Below are 13,277 nucleotides of genomic sequence, written 5' to 3'. Positions count from 1 at the left end.
TGCACTTGGATTGGGGCAACCTCAAGCACAGATAGAGGTTGGGTGGAGAATATATTGAGAGCAGCTCTGAGGAGAAGGGTTTGGGAGTGTCAGTTGACGAAAGATTGAATATGAGCCAGCAGCATGCACTTGCAGCCCAGAAGACCAACCATATTCTGGGTTACATCAAGAGAAGTGTGACCAGCAGGTCAAAGGAGGTGATTCTGCCTCTCTTCTCTGCTCTTGTGAGACCACACCTGGAACACTGCATCCAGTTCTGGGACTCCCAAAACAAGAAGGACATGGAGCTGTTGGAGCAGGTCCAGGGGAGGGTCACGAAGGTGATCAGAGGGCTGGAACACCGCTCTCTGAGGACAGGCTGAGAGAGCTGGGGCTCTTCAGCCTGGGTAAGGGAAGGCTCCTAAGAGACCTTATAGCAGCCTTCCAGTACCTGAAGGGGGCCTACAGGAAAGCTGGGGAGAGACTTTTTAAAGGGCAGGTAGTGACAGGATGAGTAGAAATGATTTTAAACTGGAAAAGGGCAGATTTAAACTAGGTCATAGGAAGAAATTCTTTGCTTTGAAGGTGGTGAGACACTGGAACAGGTTGCCTGGAGAGGTTGTGGATGCCCTCTTTGTGGGAGCACTCAAGACCAGTCTGGATGGGGCTGTGAGCAACCTGGTCTAATGAGATGTGTCCTTGCTTGTAGCAGGGGGATTGGAACTAACGTGATCTTTGACGTCCTCTTCAACCCAAACCATTCTATGATTCTATTTTTGTAGTCTGACAACAGTAATTACTGTTTCTATATTAACATTATACAATAAAAACTGTTCCTAAATTATTCATGCTGATGTTGACAATCTCTTACTCTTGCGACACTGTCTCTAAAGAAAATTTGACAGATGGAAAATTTTCCTTGCTTTTAAAGGCAAAGCGACGCCTTTAAGCTGTAGGGAAACAATAGTTTGGTATTTCCTCCTTTTTAAATTTGGATTCTTTATTTATTTTTGGCTTGATATCCTTTCCTTTCTTCTAGAGGTTATTTCCATTACGCATCTGAGAAATCTGGCTATTGAAATAGCTTTTTAAGTGTTTATGTTCCACATGGTTGCATAAAAGTCTAGGAGGAACATCGCTATCATGAAAGCTTAAATAGTAAGTCTGGTAGTCCACGTGCTGTGAGTTTGAGAAAAGTTGGTAGTTTACCAGTGGACAGGAAGTGATTAATTCCTGTTGGATGACAAGAGCCTGTGTTAGAACTGTGTGGATTTCTGAGGTTCAGCAGCCATCATCACTTGTGGGATGCAGAGCTTTGAATGTGTGCAGCCATAGCACATCAACAAGGCTACCTCCTGTTTTTCCTGCTAAACGTGTAAGGGAAGGTAGAGAGTCTTATTGCGCACTTTTTGTCTTTATTTTTTTCATAATAATGATGAGCAGACACTTCAAAGATAGGATTTATTTTAGCTTTTTAATAGTCGTAGAGGAAGCACATTGCCTTGCATGCGAGTTGGTGCTGTGAACTTCTCATTTCCTGAATATAGTCCAAGTTCTTGGAGGAAGTGCAGGCATCGTTTCCAAGGGTGATGTGACTTGAGTGTGCTTGTTCTTCACAGTATTTAGATTCCTTTTAGGTTTTTATCTTCAACAGGTACTTAACTACAATACAGAATACAGAACTGCAATGGCTGACTTCTCGATTGAAGGGCTGGAACTGCTATTAGCGTTAGAAGTAGAAAGCAGGGAGACATTATTCTAAGCACCTTCTCTAATGAGAAGGTTATTTGTTGTTCTTGAATAAGCTGTAGATATGGAGGTTGTTACTGTGTCTTCACTGTGAAAAATAATTGCAAATGGAACAAACTAGTATAAAATATGCTTTGAAGGCTTATGATAGTGACTTTGGGTTAGTATTTGCAGAATGAATGATTGCAGTCTGCATCAGAGAAGCCCTCTTCAAGAACTCAGGAATGCTTTTTGATGTTTTAGTGTCTAATAAATAGTACACACAAGGTCTGATGCTTATTTTCATGTTCTATTGTAGTCCTTCTTAATTATAAATGAATAGCAGAGTTCTGTCTCTATTGAAGTATTGTAATTTCAGTCTATTGATGGAAAACCCCTCAAGGTAAAACCTTGCAGTCTGTATTTTTTGAGCATAACCTTAGTTGTGAACAAAGACAGTGCTGTTGTTGAAACAGGGATTATGGAGAGCTGTTAGCAAATACATTAATTACTTTCATAGTTGCAGAAAGCAGTGAGGCTGAATGAATGAGAGGGCTATACTTCCTCTTAAATAATGGTGCTTAATTGGAAAAGCTTTTGCTGTCCAGATACAGAGTGAAAAAGAAATCCTAAAATTACTTCTTTTAAGGACCTTTAAGGTTTATTGTTTGTGTTTTTTGTCTTTTTTTTTTTTAATTTTATTTCTTTTGTAACGAGTTAAACTTCTCTCAGTCCTCTGTTCTCAGCTACAAAAAGCCTTTTTGAGCATCTTGGAAATTGTGCAAACTGCAACTAGCATGCCCAATACCCTGAAGCATCTGCACCTCTCCTCTGCCACATTTGTTAAATTTGGTCCAGAAAAGGGGGAGCAAAGAAGGGTATCTGTACCCCATCTTCATGTGGGGAAGAAGTTGTTACCCAGGTCTTTTAGCTCTTGCATGATGTCTTTTATTAAAAGCAAACGTTCTGGCATCATATATGTTTGGAAATGACTGCTTTCCCTCTCAAAGCAAACCTCAAAGTGCTTGGTTTTGACGACAGGCTTTAATAATTAAATCGCTTCATTCAAGCGACTTACCTTGTTTTGTCATACTTTGATTAAGCTTGTAAATATTAACTATTTGGCAAAAGATAATTGGAAAGAAGCTGGATTATGTCACCTTTGATTATCCAAAGCGCTGTGCATAGAATAAGCAGCTATATACCTGTTGAGCTTTCTCTTATGGAATCTTTTCCTGATGCCACTCTTTCACATTTATCATGTGATTTTTTTTTTTTTTTTTTTAATGTTCTCACCTAAAGAAGCAGTTTATATTGAGGTGTTTTTTTTTCTTTTTTTTTTTTTTTTTCTGTGAGCAGGCAAGATACTTTTCAAGTATAATGTTCTAATAGTTTTAATTTCTTTACTGTCAGATATTTTAAGCACTTGAATATTTAATTCCTCATAAAGGAAACACAGCAGGGAAGTGTGCAATAAGGTGCAGACAATTCTGGAAGAACTGAGTATTGCAGCTGAAACACTGCTGAAATGCTGAAACTCTTCAAGGGAGAGCCTGCTGTCAGCACTGCTCACTGCACACATAATATACTATCAGCACTTCCAACTCTTATTACAATTTTGCAATTTGTTAATAGATCTGTAACAAAGGTAGTAATTTTCTTTTCTGTATCAGAAAGATCAGTTTGATGCTTTAACAGCTTGTGGTGTTAGATAAATATTTACACAGTTTTAAATAAGGTCTATTTAGGTAATTGTTTTCAGGATCATTAAATTGCCACTTTGCAAATACCTGTGCTTTCCATTTTGGAAATTCAATTCTGATGGAGATGCCTTATTTATTAAAGTGATGAGAGTAGTAGTAGTGTTTTGGTCTTTCAACACTGTGTCTATACTGTGGAAAAAAAAGAAGAGCATGGCTGTTATAGTTCACTGGGGGCAGCGTGTTAATTGATCTGTCATTTAATAATTTGCAGCAAAAAAGCATGTGCTGCTACTTTGAGGTTGTGCATAAAGGAGACAATAATATATGATCACAACTTCATAAATATACCCACAGTTTCCACTTTTGCAGAATACTAATAATGCAAATAGTTGGTGTTAGTGTAGTTTGTGTTGCATGAGTTATTTTTTGGGAGACTAATTTGCCCTGCAGCTTTTGGATTAGTCAAGGAGAGATTTCCACCCCAGATATTATTGTAAATGGTTGGACCATAGCTTTATGTTATTCAGTGTAACTGTATAGAAGCTGCTTGTCTGGGTAGATCAATGCTCTAGATTATTTGATCGTGTTGTAGCGCAGATAATTTTTCTTGGCAGGCAATGAATGTAAGTCAATTAAACCACTGGCTATGAAGAAAACTTGAGTGATGCATAAAATTCGTGTATTTTAGCTGGATAATATTCCACTGACATGACCAGTGACTCATTAATTCAAGTGTTTTAAATGTTGTGACATTCCGTATGAGGCGAATCACTTTCACTACATTGAGCTTTTTCTCTCATTTCACTCTCTTGCCTATTTCTTTAAGTTGATTTTGTTCGAGTGTCCAACGCTTTTGGAAGAAGTGCCACATTTTATGTTCAGATAGGGTTGTTCAGTCCTCCTTGTGATGGCACTGATGTTGGATGTATTTGAGAATGGTTCCTAAACTTGTATGTTATCAGCAACTTCTGCAGACTAGAGACTCACTAAATTAGTAATCTTTTATTTTTAGCCTCACTGTGATTGTGAAGCATCATCACAATCCAGTCCCTGAGGGCAGGAGGCAGGAACAGAGCTATTTTTTCCTCAAAGTGCTGTGATGTTTGAGGCCTTAAAGACAAACTTGATAGGAAGAGAGATAGTGTGAAGAGAGCTGTTTCATTCTCTCGATGTGATACAAAATGTGACTCAGTCTCTTAGCTGGAGATTTTCAGGACAGACCCGTCAGAAGTTTCTAGCACACCTTTAATTCCCTGTAGAGTTTTTGTAGCACAGTCCTGATGGAAAATTTAGTTGGGGTTTTGGGAAAGGCTTAGTGTCCAAATGGCAGCTTATAGCCTAGATGTGCAGTAAGTGTTGTCAGCTGTGTTACACAGTGTTAGGTGTTCAGTGCAGCTAACTTAGGAGGCAGAAATCTGCAGCAGGCCTGCCGTAAGAACTGAAGCTGGAAAATCTGTACAAACCCGCAGGACATGTAGGTGAGCTTAGTAGAAGTGAACGCATCTGAATGTTTGCAAGTATCATGGTTTTGTGTTTTTTGCTTTTCGGTATTCCACATCATAACATCATGGAGAGCACTGGGAGTTAAAGTATTAAAGCTCCAATTTCAGGTACCTGCTCCTGTACATTGGAGAATTCATGGGATCTGACCCTTCCGGGTTGGGCGGTCTCTTACTGCCTTGCAGAGGGTATTGGAGGGTGCTTTCCTAGCCAGTCCAATATCATAATTAGTAAAATAAGTTTTCCTCCATAGATCATTGCCACTGGTGTTTTTTCCTTCCTTGAGCCCAGCTCCAATCTCCCTATCCTTTTTCCCTTTTCCTTCCCAGTTTGTGGGACTGGGGGGGCCCGGGGGCCTACTGCCCCCATGTCATGGGCATAGATTGCTCTAGTTTACTCCGTGGCAGCAAGATATGGAGTAATTTTGTTAGAATATCTCATACTTAGTGCTTTATGTACCTTTTTCCTACTGGTAATTGCTATGCTGAGCATATTAGCAGAAATTCAATATAATATGAGGTCAGAAACTGGCCTAAGGCCTTATCAGCTTGAGTTTACTTGTCATGTTGAAGCTTTTTAAAACATAACTACAATGATTTGTGTAGCTGGAGAAGACTCCTGGTGAGAGAGGAGGCACAGGGAGTGAGTGTCAGAGGCTCCACGGCTGCCAGTCCAGTGTGAAGCTGCCTTAGGAGCTTCAAGGCTCTTCTCATCTCATCAGACTTAAAGTTAAATAGCAACAATCCTTCTTGAATTACAGAATGGGTTTGTGCTGGAAGGGGCCTCAAAGCCCATGCTGCCTCAACCCTTGTCCTGAGCAGGGCTGCCCCCACCAGCTCAGGCTGCCCAGGGCCCCATCCAAGCTGGCCTTGAGTGCCTCCAGGGATGGGGCATCACAACTTCTCTGGGCAGCTGTGCCAGAGCCTCACCGCCCTCTGAGGAAAGAATTTCATCCTAACACTTGAGGTAAATTTCTCTTCTTTTAGTTTAAAGCCATTCCCCACTGTCCTGTCGTTATCAGACTGTGTAGAATGTTGGACTTCTTCCTGCTTATAAGTTCCCTTCAAGTACTGAAAAATTACTGTTCGTATTTAGAAATTTGCCATGTCTTAAAAAAGATCCTGTAAAGTTAAGGCTCCAGGGACTAATCCCTTGCTGGTATCTCTTTGAGCCAATCTTTTGGGAGTGCTCTTTGGTGGGAAGTGACAGGAGGTGCAGCCTGATGCTTCTTGCAGACATGTTATTGTTTTTCACTTTTGTTCTGGGAAAACAAGAGAAGGCTGCCTGGTGTACAGGCCTGCCTCTTAGGGCTGCATAGAGAAATGGGAAGGAACTGAAACATGTGGCATCAAATATTCTTGAGTATCTGTTAATTAGCATATGGTTATTGGTCCATGTGGTTATTGTGGACCAAATACACAGTTGATTTTCAGCTTTATGGGTTTCAGCCTTTTGCCTGTGGGTTTTGTTACAGTCAGTAGGTTTGCAGAGAGAAAAAACAATGTGTAATGCAATGTGTAGCTTAATGCTGTAGCCACACTTTGTATTATTTCTGGGATCACAGTTGAACAGTTTGTGACAGAATCACAGAATTGTAGGGGTTGGAAGGGACCTCCAGAGATCATCGAGTCCAACCCCCTTGCCATAGCAGGTTCCCTACACCAGGTAGGGAGACAAATTAGCTCTTGGAAGAATAGGAGTAACAGGGCTGAAAGATGCTTGCAAAATGAGTGAAGGGAAATCTTTATGCTGTTAATGACCTTCTTGTTCAGGTTTCAGCTACAGGCCCAGAAGAAGCTCTCTAGGCTTCATGAGGCCAAGGTCAGATCTGCTAATGCAGTTAGCTTTTGCCTTCACGTAAAGGAATGTTCTTCAGATTGGCTATTGTGTTGGCCACCACCTGTGCATGAAAGACACCATCAACATCCCTGTTTCTGTAGATTTCACAGCAGGTAATCTCTTGAAAAGCAAGAAGCTGCTGGTTTTCAATAAAAGAAAGTGCAACAGCAGACCAACTTCTTATTTTCTTTATAAATGAAATATCAGATAGCAAAAATCTTGGGTTAGAAATGTATTTCATAGACAGAAATAGCATGAAGTCTGTCTCAAAAAATGAATCTGCCAGTTAAAACTTGTGCAATGGAACTGCAGGTTTCACTGGTAGCGTGCTGAAAATACAGAGTATGAAATTGTTCCTCGTTAGAAAAGTTGAGAGATTCATAGCTGAAATACCTGGTTTGCACTGTGGCAGTATTCGCTTACCTTCAGGTATTAAATAATTTGACGTTGCATTGTTGTTTTGTTCTCCTCAAGTAAAATGTTCTAAAAGGTGATATATCCATTCTAGTTGTTTGCTTGAAAGCTCCTATCTCCAAGCCAGGGATGTGACAGACAAATCCATTAACCCGCCATCCTTGCTTAAGGGCATCTAAAGGAGTTCAATTTCAGAAGCTGAGATTTGCATTATTCATGATCATGATCTAAATGCTTTAGTTCTGTTTACAGTGTCTGTTAATTGCTCCTGTATTTCTTTATGATTAGTAACTTTTAGCTGTCTTAATCAATAAGATGAAGTGCTGTGCTGAGCAGTTAATTACGATGGCCCTGTCAGCTCAAAATAAAGCAAGCTAAATGTGCTTGTGGCTTGTTTGAGTAATTGGATTAAGCTAGGAGAAGTCTTGTCTCTTCTGAAGGGAATGAGGTTTTAAGTAGACAGTCATAGGCTGTCCTTTTAGTTAAATTGATAGCACTCCCAGCAAACTGCCACATTTTTTTCCCCCAACTTTAGTTGGAGAAGGTGAAGGAAAAAAAATCAAACAAAGCAGAAACTTCTCCATAAATTTGTAACTTTTTTTTTTCTTGGCAAGGTCACACAGTATGCTATCTTAAGTCTGCTGCTCATACTTTATTCTTCTAATAGAGGTACCTGTTGGGTTAGTTGATGGAGAAAATTGAAAGTGTTTGCGAGTAGAGACCACATACCATATAGTGAATGACTTGGTTCTGTTTCATTTGAAGTTCTGGTTGAGCTATGCTGCATTTGTGAAGAAAAAAAATCCTTGGAGGATTTTATGCAAGTGATATACCACTTTTGAGGTGCTCTGGAGTTGCTTAAATAGTAATGTAATATTTCTACTTATCAAGGCAAGCTGGATACCTTGTCCGTTTGTGGAAAATTCTCTAATTTACTCAGTGGAGGGCAAGGGATGGTTGACTGTTCAATTAAGTAAAAGTTTCTGTGTGATTCTGTGATTTCCTTGGTAGAAGAAAAGCTGAGGTAGGGAAGGGAATCATTGCCAATAGAGCAGTTCCTGTTTCAGTTTTTAAGTTAAATTACAATAACATGTTAGCACCTTAAAGAAGGCAGGAAACTAAATGTTCTCTCCTTTTCAAAAACTAAAAGCTGAAATGCTTGTTTTAATTGTGGCATTTTAACTTGCACTGATAATCTAATACTGAGAGTAGTTAGATGTTGACTCAGTGTTTCTGGGTGCAGAATGTTTCATCACTTTAAGCATATGAAATTCATTCTTTTTTGGTTTGTTTAAATGAAGAGCGAAGAAATTAAAGATACTGGATTTGTAATACCTCTTGTAAAGGAGTCTTTCAGTTTCTTCAGTTTTTCATGAATTCTTAATGATTTTAATTTTTCCCTTGAGAAATCTTCTGGCTAAAAATTAAATGTAAAAAAAATAAGCATTTAAGCATAAGTGCCGTACTCTACCATATCTTGAATGTGACAGGCTCACTTCTGGGAAGTGAATGGCTATGAATCCCTGTTGTCTTCTCTTATAACAAATGTAACCTGAAGAGGAGGGGTGTGTGTGTGTGTTGAGTTTCTCAGATGTACTTCCTGCAATATATGTTACCAGGTAGACAACTCCTAAGGGCAGAACTGGTGGAAAGAAGATCATCTGATATGCATTATTGATGAGGTCTTTCAGAATGTTGTCAGCTAATCTACCAGCCTTTGCTGTACAGGAGGAAGAGGCCATGCCCGTTCCTCAGTGCTGCCTTCCCTCCTACATGCTGCAGGCTGTTTGGTGCCTGTGATCCTCCAGGGCGTAATCTGGTAACCTGAGAGACAGCTGGCCCAGAAAAGAAGGAGGGAGCTGGGAGAAGATGGGGCTTCTTTCTGTGGGATTTTAAGATGGTAGAGTCCACAGATTGTGCATGGAGATGTTGGGAGGCCCTTCATGCATCTGGTTGCAGCAGGTCTACAGGGTTAGCTTGGGCCTGGGACCTCAACCTCACCAAATGGTGAGAACTGAACAAAGTAGAAGTGTTGGCAATGCAGCCTTACCTGTCCTCTTCCTAAGCAGAGGCACGCTGTGGAATAGGCTCCCTAGGGTGGTGGTTGAGTCACCATCCCTGAGTGTGTTTAAAAACCATTTGGATGTGGTGCTCAGGGACGTGATTTAGCGGAGGGCTGTTAGAGTTAGGGTAGCATGGTTAGATCGTGGTTGGTCTTGATGATCTTTAAGTCTTTTCCAACCTGAGCTATTGTATGATTTTCTAGTACTCCAGTTTGGTTTAATTTCCCAAAGGATTTGCTGCTTTCAGAGTTGAGCGTAGTGCTGGTAGAAAGGGAAGGCACAAAGGCAGTAAGCCAGGGGATGCTCTGGGTGTTACAGTGACGGTCTGTTTGGCCTAACTGTGCAAGGAGTGGCTTCCCTTAGTTTTATTTCAAGTATCAAATAAGCATTTAGCAATGCTAATGCAGCTTCTCTAGTCCTGTTGGCAGCTGTCGTTTTATTTTGGCAACGTTCACATCTCACACAAGATTTTTGCAAACAGTTTTCCACTTCTGGTTGGACAGGAAGATGGTGTCTCATTTATTTCATAGGGGTAGATCAAAAGGAGGAGGGTTAGCTCGATAGCTGGAATTACGCAGATATTCAGGTCTTTTCTCTTTAATGAATGAGAACGATGGGAACATCCTTTCATGGTGTATATTTGTGTGTAATGACAGTAATAAACAGCAATTTCACTGGACTGTGAGATGGAAGGATTCTAAGGTTGTTTATATGGTATGAAAAGCTCCACAGAAATGGCTAAGAAATGGTAAAAATGAATCTGTGCTGCATGAGACGTTGCTGTGCCACAGGAGTGGCAGTGAGGAGTTCACCTCCTGGGTGATGCCTGCTGATTTTTTTCAGCCTCTTCTAATCCAGTTCAGTCAGTGCAGCATGGCCTGTCCCCGTTCCTGGCTGGGAGCAGATTCTTTAGCTGGTTTTGGACGCGTGTAACCTTCCCAGGAGTTTTCACTCAGCTTCACTGTTGTGGTAGGCCTGCTGATTTTTTTCATTTCAGCTGCTGATTTATCTACTTTTAAAAGGCTTTGTTACCCAGGCAGCATCTTGAGATTGATTTCAGCAGTGGTGGAGATTAAGATGAATTAGAGGGCAGGTAGGGTGCACCTTGGGGATAAAGAGAGTCCTATGGCTTTTTTGAAAACAGGACATTTGAAATTGTTTCCTGTTTTCCCTGATCCATATTTTGGGAATTTTGGGATGATTTTTATCAGTGATCAAAATGGGTAGGTACAAGTAACAGTGGAATAGAATCTTTAAAATGTTTAATTGCATACAAGTGTTTTTTTTTGTTTTTTGTTTTTACCTTTCTAAGTTTTGGGAAGGAATAATGTAGATTGGATTCCACGGATGTTGCTTGTTTTTTCTTCTGCTCCTTGTGCTGTATGTAAACCAATGCAGAGGTTTGTGAGTGAGAAGGATTGCATTCAGTCCAGAAATCATTGAGGCTCAGAGCCCCATGTAAGGAGGGAGGCTGCCAGGTGATGTTGGGTTGGGCTGGGCACTGTCGTGGCAAGGAATAGTGCTGACTTAGAGCATCTCATATTGTGTATTTCAATATTTGGTTTGGTAGATGATATTCTGTAATTTTATTGAGCTAGACTCTTACCATTCCTGTTTGATAGCGCTTTATCCAGTGCATTTTAATGCTCTGTCAGAACAAAGCTTAAGTGTAAGCTGCCACTTCTAACTCATGAAGTTGATAAGGCATGACATGATGCATCCTCGGTGTTCAACATGTGAATGAGCTAGAGATGCTTTTGAAAAAGGTTGTGTTGTTCTTCTGGTAATTGTTGGAGACTTTTCCACACCTTCCAGCACCAGTATACTAAGTATGTTTGGATTTTAAGTTTCTGTAATCAGCTCTGAATGTTGTTCTTTGTTTAGCTGACATTGATGAGGTAGTCGAGGGTCCTGAAAAAATTATTTAAAGCTTTAGACCTTGTGTTAAATTATTGCGTGTCTGAATTGCAGTGGAGATGTTATTTAAACTTCTCAAATTTGCTCTGTTCAGTTTCTGTCTTTGTGGCCATGGATGGGTGAGCTTAGGCTTTGATTCAGGCTTGCTTATGTTGTTACAGCTTTAGAAGGACTGAAATGTCAAAAGTGAGAGTAATACTTATTTTTTCTTCTCCTTTCAGGTGCCTGCTGATGGAAATGCTGGATTGTTGGCAGAGCCTCAAATTGCCATGTTCTGTGGCAAACTCAATATGCACATGAATGTTCAGAATGGAAAATGGGAATCTGACCCCTCTGGAACCAAGACCTGTATCGGCACTAAAGAAGGGATTCTGCAGTATTGTCAGGAAGTAAGTCTTTTGTTTGGGAGTATCTGTGGTGTTTCTGTTTAAGAACCTACATGCAGGTGCTTACAGGAGAACTGAATCTCCTTAGAGATCTTCCCTTTCTATTTTTCTCTTCTGCTCTATTGCCTTTTTGTCCTTCTGTCCTCTGTTTTCCCCAGAGGCTGTTAAAACAGCTTCAGAAACTGGCTGCAAGAGGATTATTGAGACTATTGTTGGATAATTTTGTCTCTGTCTTATGCCTGTGGGGAGGCTAACTTTATAACTCAGAAGTGCATTGTACATTTATAAAGCATTTAAATCAGTTTATTTAAAACACTTTTTTTCATTCTGGGCTGGAATCTTGGAAGTCAGCTTCAACCATGTCCACTGTCATTGTACCATCATAATGAAATATTCTGGGTCACTCCAGAGTTATTGGTCTTTGCACCACACTGAACCATTCAGTTTCTTAATAGAAAGAGCTTGCACTACAGATGAAGTCACAATGAACAGTTTCATATTCGAGAGCAGTAAATTATTACCCTCTCATTCATGTCCTAAGAACAGACTGTGTATCTAATTTTGTTTTGTTTCCATGCTGCGATAGCGTGATGACCTTGTGCCAGTGCGTGACAATTTGAAAAGAAAATGTGGATTTCATGCCATGAAACAAAAGGGCACGGCTTGAGTTGCTTTAATCCTTACGTCTTTTTATGCCATCTCTGCTGTTGTTTTTTTTTTTTTTTTTTTAAAGCAGAGGTTATTGCTTATTGCTATAGCAGTAGCTGTCTTGCTTCCTAAATGTCAAACCAATTCTTGTGAAAATGCCTCTTTAAAAAGCAAGATAATTCACACTTCAGATCTTTCCTCTCTTAGCGTCTTCATCCCTGTCCTTTCACCCATTGATTGATTGTTCCTTCTGTTTCTGGCGATGTTTTGTTCAATTGTTTGAGGTTGGGATTTATGGTCTTGAATAAAAATTTTAAGAAAACTTCTGGTGGATATTAAAGTGGATATTATAGCTTTCTCTTAATAAAAAGTATTGCTTTTTGAAATTAATAATATTTTTGCCTACTCTAACAAAAATACCAAGCATGACATGCTGGCGGGGTTTAAAAGGCTGCTTCTTGTTTTTCACTGTCTGCTTTGAGTTATCTCAATGAAGTTGTTTTATGCATAGTGAGAATACTGAGCATGGGGAAAGGAATAAGGAGATGAGTGAATAAAAGCCCATGAGGTAGAAAGTAGTTCTGAAGTTACAGAAAGAAGTACATTAATTTACAGGAAGGAAGCAACAACTAAGGCAGGAACGGTTCAGAATTGGCAGTGCAGTTACAGATCTAGATACAAAAGGATTCCAGAACAAGTGCTGAGAACTGTAAAACTCAGCCGAATGTCAGGTGATGTAGAAATTTTGCATCATAGAGAAAAATGCTCTTGTTTAATAAATGAAAATGATAAGAAAAGCAAAAGCAGTTGGAAGGCAGTTGCTGTGTACTGACAGATGACAAATGGATCAGTAAGTGAAATCATTACTTGCACGTAAAAAAAAAAAAAAAAAAAGTTCATTGTGACAGCAGCCAAAAGCTGGCACAGGCACTCAGTCAGGGTGTGGAGTCTCTGACTTCAGAGACTGGGATTGCTGAACCAGCAAAGGACTCGAGCAGCTTGGGCTTTGATGTGAGCCCTGCTCAGAGTAGGGGGAGGTGTAGGTAATCTTTATAGGTCCCTTTCATCCTTTCTTTTTTATTTATTTATTTATTTTTTTG

At 40.0% G+C, this 13,277-nt stretch overlaps 1 protein-coding gene across 2 annotated transcripts in view; it reads left to right on the top strand.

The window, feature by feature from the left end:
- Nucleotides 1-13,277, top strand: part of LOC125703482 (amyloid beta precursor protein) — a 202,892-nt gene that overhangs the window by 31,240 nt on the left and 158,375 nt on the right. For both annotated transcript variants that reach the window (XM_048968045.1, XM_048968035.1), the window contains exon 2: nt 11,365-11,532. In XM_048968045.1, the coding sequence (XP_048824002.1) occupies nt 11,365-11,532 (168 nt within the window). The remainder of the gene's footprint in view (nt 1-11,364; nt 11,533-13,277) is intronic.

The sequence above is a fragment of the Lagopus muta genome, chromosome 1 (assembly GCF_023343835.1).
Source record: "Lagopus muta isolate bLagMut1 chromosome 1, bLagMut1 primary, whole genome shotgun sequence".
NCBI lineage: Eukaryota > Metazoa > Chordata > Aves > Galliformes > Phasianidae > Lagopus > Lagopus muta.
This window is presented reverse-complemented; position numbering and strand designations above follow the sequence as displayed.